General features: G+C 37.0%; 1 protein-coding gene across 1 annotated transcript in view; it reads right to left on the bottom strand.

The window, feature by feature from the left end:
- Positions 1-7417, bottom strand: part of GRIA2 (glutamate receptor, ionotropic, AMPA 2) — a 55253-nt gene that overhangs the window by 15174 nt on the left and 32662 nt on the right. Inside the window, exon 11 of the mRNA XM_009893771.1 lies at positions 3592-3790. Coding sequence (XP_009892073.1) covers positions 3592-3790 — 199 coding nt within the window. The remainder of the gene's footprint in view (positions 1-3591; positions 3791-7417) is intronic.

Raw genomic sequence — 7417 nt, 5'->3', positions numbered from 1 at the left:
TGTTTACTGCTTTGCAAAGCTCTGTCATTACCTTTTTCTTTTTTCTTTTTAAAATGCTGTTAAATCCATTATTTCTGCACTGATACTTTCTACACAGGATGTACTAAGCTTCTGCTTCTCATCTTAAATCAGCACTAGGAACACTAGAGTACGATGCCTTTTCATCCATTTTTCTCAGTTATGTTTCTTGATTCAGTGCCAAGTGATGCTATACTCACTGTTGGCAAGAATATGCCCTACTAGTCTGTACTACCTTTAAAAGTAGGGAGTATGTACCTAAAATAGGCGAAAATGCATCTCTTGTCCTAAGTGCCAAGGCTGTTATCTCCAAGTCAAGTAACATGGACTAGTTCGTACACCTACTCCTGTACTGTCTGTAGGGTGCGTGGTGAGCCACCATCGTTCCCCCACCTGGGTTTTTCTAACCTATATCTGGCCACAGGCATTGCAGACATGAACTAGTATGTACCCACCGTAGGTGGCTGAAAGACTAGAACCCTAAAAGAAAACAGAGAACAAGCTAACGTGACAACCCTGACATACCCAAGCTAGTGTAACATCTCAACAAGTTCATGTCATTTAAGCAGTCATAGAAGCTGGACAAAGACTTGAACTCACCTCTTTCAATGAACACTGCATACATATATTCAGGATAGGACTTTTCAGCTAACTTCCACCATTTAGCTCATTGCTGAGAATTCCTTTTTGGAAAATGCTGAAAAGCACCTCTTTTTTCACTTGTGTAAAGTATTATCAAAAACATGTTTTAGTAGCAAAGAAAATTCAGTTTACTGTTCTCATCCCCAGTATACAACAATCCCTAATTTTGTGCTGTTCCAGGAACTGGGGCTCTACATTTAGGTCCAGTGCACACTCCACCAATGGAAAAGAAACTTGCAAATAATGCCACTTCTTGAAGAGAAAACAGACTGTGAAAAAAACCCAAATGTTTCTTTTAATACATGACAGTGACAGAGAAAAAGCAAGTCCATTTTAGTTTTGTGCTAGAAAAATACTCAAGTTGTTTCCAGCTGTTGAAAGAATTTGAGTCCTAATTTCAGGTCATATCAAAATCACACGTCCACTCCAATCCAGTCACCATACAGAAATACTGTGGGGGAAATTTTAGTCTCCTTAGTGCTAGAGACTGCTTTCACATTGCCTTCAACAAAGCCTGTTTCATTCTTAAAACTTGAGTTTCAGGTCTTCTAGAAGGAAATTCTGATTGCTGTTATTTCTTGAAAAATAACTGGGCAAGTTAAAGTGATTTTCAGCAAATAGAGCCATCAGGCTAAGAAGTTGCATTACTGTTCTAGTCTGAGCAACGCCGGACTAATTTCTCTTCTAATACCTGGGATAACTGCACTTTTAGAAGACTCTAGCATCCAAATTTGTGAAACATTTACTTTATGGGATGTGTATGGATCCCATAGCCCACAGCTATGGGATGTGGGCTTCAAGGTCTCAGTGTTTTTGACCTCGCCAGGTGCAGGGACAAGGTGGAGCGAGACCCGGGCACTTGACCCAAGCTGGCCAACAGGGCTATTTCATACCATGAACATCACATTCACTATAAATTAGAAAGTGCGCTGAGAAGTACTCTCTCTCCCTTGATGGCTGCCATCCTGAGAACTTCTTGCCCAAGTGCCGGACCCCTGAGGCCTTCCCTTCCTCCCGAAGCCACCGCGCTCGCAGTCTCTGACATTTGCTGTGCACCGCTGGGAGTGCACAGCTTCCTGCCTGCTGATAGAACTGGCTGAGTAAAATCCTTCTGTATTTTACATTTGCATAGGGAATAATACTGGTTCTTTAGTGTTATTAATGTTAATTCCCTAGTCTTATTCTATTAAATCTGTTTGTATTTCAACCCCCGTGTTTCCTTCGTTTTTTTTTCCCGATTCCCCTTCCCGGGCAGGGAGGGGCCATCAGGTGAGAGAATAACTGCCTAAACAACAATAAATTGTTGTGGGTTCTTCAAACTGCAAGAATTATACATAACGCACCAACTTGTTTGTGACAGAAACTGCTGAGAAGAAACTAACAGAGATCATTATAGCCTTGTTTGTGCAGAGCCAAAGCTAACTTAACAAAAGGTGAAGAATATGCCCTCACAAAGACTCCACCCGATTATTACAAAAGTTACTAATGCTCAGGTAATCACCAGAAATACTACTTGTGTAAAGCCATAATTGGAAAGATGTATATGTGTGCTAGGAGTAGAAAAACTACATACGGATGCATGCACATACAAACATTTTTTGTTTTAAAAGAAAGCCTAAAAATCTCTAGAGAAACTATTCAAAAGAACTGACCTGACCTACTGTTAGTTCACATTCAATCCCCAGTATAGCCATGATCTAAAAGGTTTATGCTCACAAAACCAGAAACACGTGCTTGTATGCTTCTAAATGCTTGAAACACTTGGCCCAAACCCCATCTCATTTTTACTAGCTTACACACCTGATGTTAGTTTTGGTTTAGCCAACAGGAGCGCAATTAGCAGCAGGTTTTATTACTGGACCTATCATCAAAATCGGAAAATAATGCTTTTCTACAGTTGAAACATGTATGGTTCCTATTTAGTATGTTACCAGTTATGTATGCATTACAGGATCCAGTGAAAACCATAATCTAGCAGTTACTGCTCTAACTATACAGTACATAAAAAAGATTTGTAAGAACTTGTTACTCTTCCCTTTCATGGCAGGCTAGTTTGAAATGTAAATGTAATATTTATGACTATTTTAAAATACGCTTTCTTTAAACCTAACACTATTCTTATCCATTGAAAAACCATGAAAACAACAGGTTTTTTGTATTTGTAGCACTTCAGATCCACTTCCGTCTTACAGGGAGAGACACACAGAGCACACAGACAAGGCAAAAGAGTCGCAGTGGTTTTCCCAGCAGACCGATTGTCTCACTTATTTGCTGGATGGGTTTCACCATGTCAGCTGGTGTCTCAAGGGCAGCCTGAGACTCACACATTGGAAGCCTCATGCATTTTTTAAACCGAAATACACAGAGGTAGAAGGTGAGGACTGACAGGCTTCCAAGGCATTACTGTAATGCAAATGTAAATAGTAACCGTTTTTAAAGCAGGCATGGATTTGCTACAGCAGCCAGCAAGGTTGTATCCGATTCCCCATCTGCAAGCTCGAAAAATCTTGTGAAACACTTATTAGAACATGACCGTGAACCCATGTTCCCTATTCACTGCAAGGCTACCTAAAATGCAGCAGAGCTATTAAATAGCCTTGTTTGTAATTGTTAGCTCCTGTCTTACAGCTTAGATAAGCGACATCAACTCCCTTGTCTGAACATACCTTGTTTTTTACTTTACAGTGGAATACTTTTTAGGCAATTCCTTGTAGTCACTTTTGCTTTGCATAGTCATAACATGACCCTTAGATTTATATACAGATAATAAAATTAAATGATAATGAATAAACAAAAACACTTATACTTGCAAGTCAGGCTGCACATATCACATTTTTATAACAACCTTTTATAAAGCCTAGGGAAAACACATTTACATGAGTGAAGATCTATTTAAAATGAAACAGAAATCTGAAAAGTAGAAATTCTTACCCTAAAAAACTCTTTAGTGGAGCCAGAATCTAATGTCCCGTAAGCAATTTCTGTTTGCTTGGAAAGATCCTCTGCACTTTCAATGGGAGACACCATCCTCTCAACCGTCAGGAAGGCAGCTAAGTTAGCCGTGTAGGATGAGATTATGATGAGGGTAAAGAACCACCACACACCTCCAACAATGCGCCCAGACAGGGATCTAATAACAAGTATGAAATGGATTTGTAAAGTGAAATGAAAGTCCTAAAAAGGAACACGTTATCACTTTTATGCAAATGATGCATTATATTACAGGGAAGCATTTCAGGCCATCTATCTCATGGCACAGCTCTGTCTACTAATCAGATGGGAAATCAAGGCATACTCCACTACATCTCCTGGACTTTGTCGAAATCAGGACTTCAGAGTTTACTTTAGGGAGAATTTAGTGATCCAGTTCTTCAAAGTTCTGAACACCCTGAAAGGAAACTGCTCCCATCATAATGTGCTATATTTAACACATAAGCTTGTCGTTCCCTCTGAAGTGAATTTGTGTGATATTATGAAAAGGATCAAACAAAATCGGTGAAACAGTGCTTTCAAATAAACCAGTATGCCCTTAAAAATTAAGTGCCTCTAGCTTGCTTATTTTCCTAAGACATTCAGACAAAGACTGTTTTCCACAAAACGATGGCTTATTCTGCTGTGGACGATCTATACTGAGAAACAAATAGCATTATTTGCAATAAAAACTGGCCCAGGGAATATCGATAAACTAAAAAGTGCACACACTTTTGAACGATACAAGCATTTAACAAACTGAGGACTGAACATGAAACAATCGGTGATAACACAGAAAAATGGCGAAGAAAGTATATTTCTAAATAATAATAATCTGAAGTTTTTAACTGCAGCAGGTGGGCTCTTACGGATCTTTGTTTTGCATCTCCTGCTCAAGAAGAGAGAAGAAAAGAGAACTCAAGAAAATATATAAAACAGTATAGAGTACACAACTAGAGAAATTCAACTATTTTCAATACTAGAAAACTAACAGAATATTGATATTGCCATTATTGTCAAACTTGACATTTTTTTTATGATCCTTTAAACTTTGAAATTACTTACTACTTTTTTTCCAAACAAGACATTATAGAAGGGGTACATAATCTTTGCAGATATGCTTAATTATTTGGCAGAAATGTGCATGTAGTTGAAAGTCTAGTACTAAGGCGTTGCAGTAGCTTAGGTATGTCTTGATGTGTCTCCTCTATCTATTAAGTAAATAAATTACAGATCACTCACCCAGCCTACTGTATTGTGAATGAGACTTCAAACCAGTTCTAACAAAACATTTGTAAAGATATATATAGAGATATATATATACATTTAAACATGATAGTTATGCAAAGCTGATTTATTAAACTGGGAACAAAAATAAACAGAACCAATTCTGGACAAATTATTTTTACTAAGTGCTATTGTATAAAATCTCTGTGATAATTGAGATATTAAAAGATTTATTCCATGTCAGAAGAGACTCACTAATTCACTCTACTACATGAAAATCCAGTCAGATAAGGTCCAGAATATGCTATTAAAAGGACCAAAGAAAAGAAATTATCACAAGTTCCTTCTAAATTGAGATGTATTCTGCAAACATGCTTTCTGTCACCTTTGAAACAGTATTACGTACTTATTTGGACATGGGCGGGTCATCTGAGTAATAATCCCACAATTAAAAGATTGAATTATATGCTAAAAACATATTTGCAAGCTAAAATCTCTGAAAATGTATATTCAATAACTGGTGATTGTATGGCATTTTAGATTGTGATGACACCTTTTATAAATGATAATAATCTTCAAAAGCCCATGATCTGTGGCAAAGTTGCCACCAACTTTGTAAAAAAAGAGCAAGCTCAATGCCAATTCAGACATTATGCTCCCACATGTCATTTTACAAGTAAAATTTTTCTGGGTGTCATTTGCATTCAAAATTTTCCCATAAGGTCTGTCCCAGTTAAATAAATCATTTTTTATGTACATTTCAAAAAGTTTCAAGGATTGATAATTATATGCTAGTGTGAACCCACACTTTACAAGCACCTCATTAATCAGATCATTAAATATTAAAATAAGAATTTCTGTGCACAACTACCTAAATTTTTGTGTCATAAATACTTACAAACAAATATGATACTTACAAACGTATCATATGGTAGTACTGAGGGTACACTCACATCCCCAAAAAGATGAGGATAACTTTGCTGTAAGTTATCGTTATCTTATAATATATTATTCTATTCTATTCTACTCCATTGTTTCTGTGCTACCCCTGATGGCAACATGGACATTGCTATTGCAGACCAGTTTCCAGGTGGTCCAGTCTTACTCAGCACCACCTTCTATTTCAAAGTCAGGGAGCCCTAGCTATTTGTCTACTCTACAATTCTTACAGCGGTTGTCATTTTTATTAAAGAAATGATAGTAGCAATAGTGCAAAATTTAACTTCACAAAGATACTTTGCTGATGCCTGAAGATATTTCTTTTCATATCTACTCTGATTCATTTGTGGGGAGTTCAAATTCCATAGCAATAGTTTTAGTGCAAGAACAAAAATAACTGAGGTGGTTTCAGCCCTTTTCTATTTTTATAATAAACAGATAATATACAAACTAATCGCTTTCCTCAAAAATGTTTGCAATGAAATAAAGTGCTGTTAAACACTTCACTGAAACTAAATCGTGACTCTCCAAAATGATTCAGGTTTCATGCACCTTTTAATGATGACCATTTACTATCACTATTCTTACATTACCTTTGAAAAGTTATCAAACTGTGCACAACAACTGTCATTCTTTAATAGCCAGTAAAATAACAATTAAAAAAAAAGATCGTTATTCTACTATGGCCTTGATTCAATAAAAATAATTTTGTAGCTAACAGGGGACTCTGCAGACAACTAAACCTGTGAAGTGTGTAATCGATATAAAACCTCACAGGACTGAAATTAACACAGCTTCTCATGACCTGAAACAATTTGCTCTCTCTTCACTGTCTTGTTTCTTGTATACAACTCTTATTGTGTTATATAACAAATCCATTGCACCTTTCATTGTAAAGGTTGGCACATCTCCCTGTGATATCCCAGCCTTTACAGAGAATTGCTAAAGTTCTCCCACAGTAAATGCTCTGCTATTTCTGCAGCAGAACAACTTGAAAACCTGCTGTTGCCTTTTGGGATGCATGACTTACACCTAAGAAATGGTCCCTTTGTGTGATTTATTTTGCACACTGACCACTAGACTCAATGGAAATTGACCCGTTCCCCGTCTTACTTTAGGATGTTTAGAAGAAAGCGAAATTGCCTAGTATAATTAGGTAGGTCTTCTGATTTTATTTCCTTAAACCCAGTTGCCCTATTTCACTTGTTACTATAGTTCCTTCAAGCAGCAAGTAGTTATTTACCTACCTACTTACCACTTTGCTGAATCAAGGCTAAAACCACTTGTGCACCAGGGAAATAGAATATTTAATGAGCTGCAAAGGAATTAACGTAAGTGCTTTACAGTTGTCCCTAATAAAGTAGGTGAAAATCCATGAGGGATTAAGCATTTATAAGCTGGACCTTCACATCCATTTTAGCGATTTCCTTTGTGACTCTTCTAAAACTAGGCCATGGAAAACCAGCAGTGTTTTACAACTATTCACATAAAATTGAAGCCATCACATGAGTTTTATTTCCATTCAAGGCTCTCCTGTAAAAAAACAGCAGGTTAATAACAGTGTTATGATATGTAGTCAGTTTTAGATGGAAAGTGCTGCCTGTGTCATTCGTGACGAGTA

Source organism: Charadrius vociferus, unplaced genomic scaffold (genome assembly GCF_000708025.1).
Source record: "Charadrius vociferus isolate BGI_N301 unplaced genomic scaffold, ASM70802v2 scaffold59, whole genome shotgun sequence".
Lineage (NCBI taxonomy): Eukaryota > Metazoa > Chordata > Aves > Charadriiformes > Charadriidae > Charadrius > Charadrius vociferus.
Note: the sequence above shows the minus strand (reverse complement) of the source record. Positions and strands in the feature narration are given on the sequence as shown.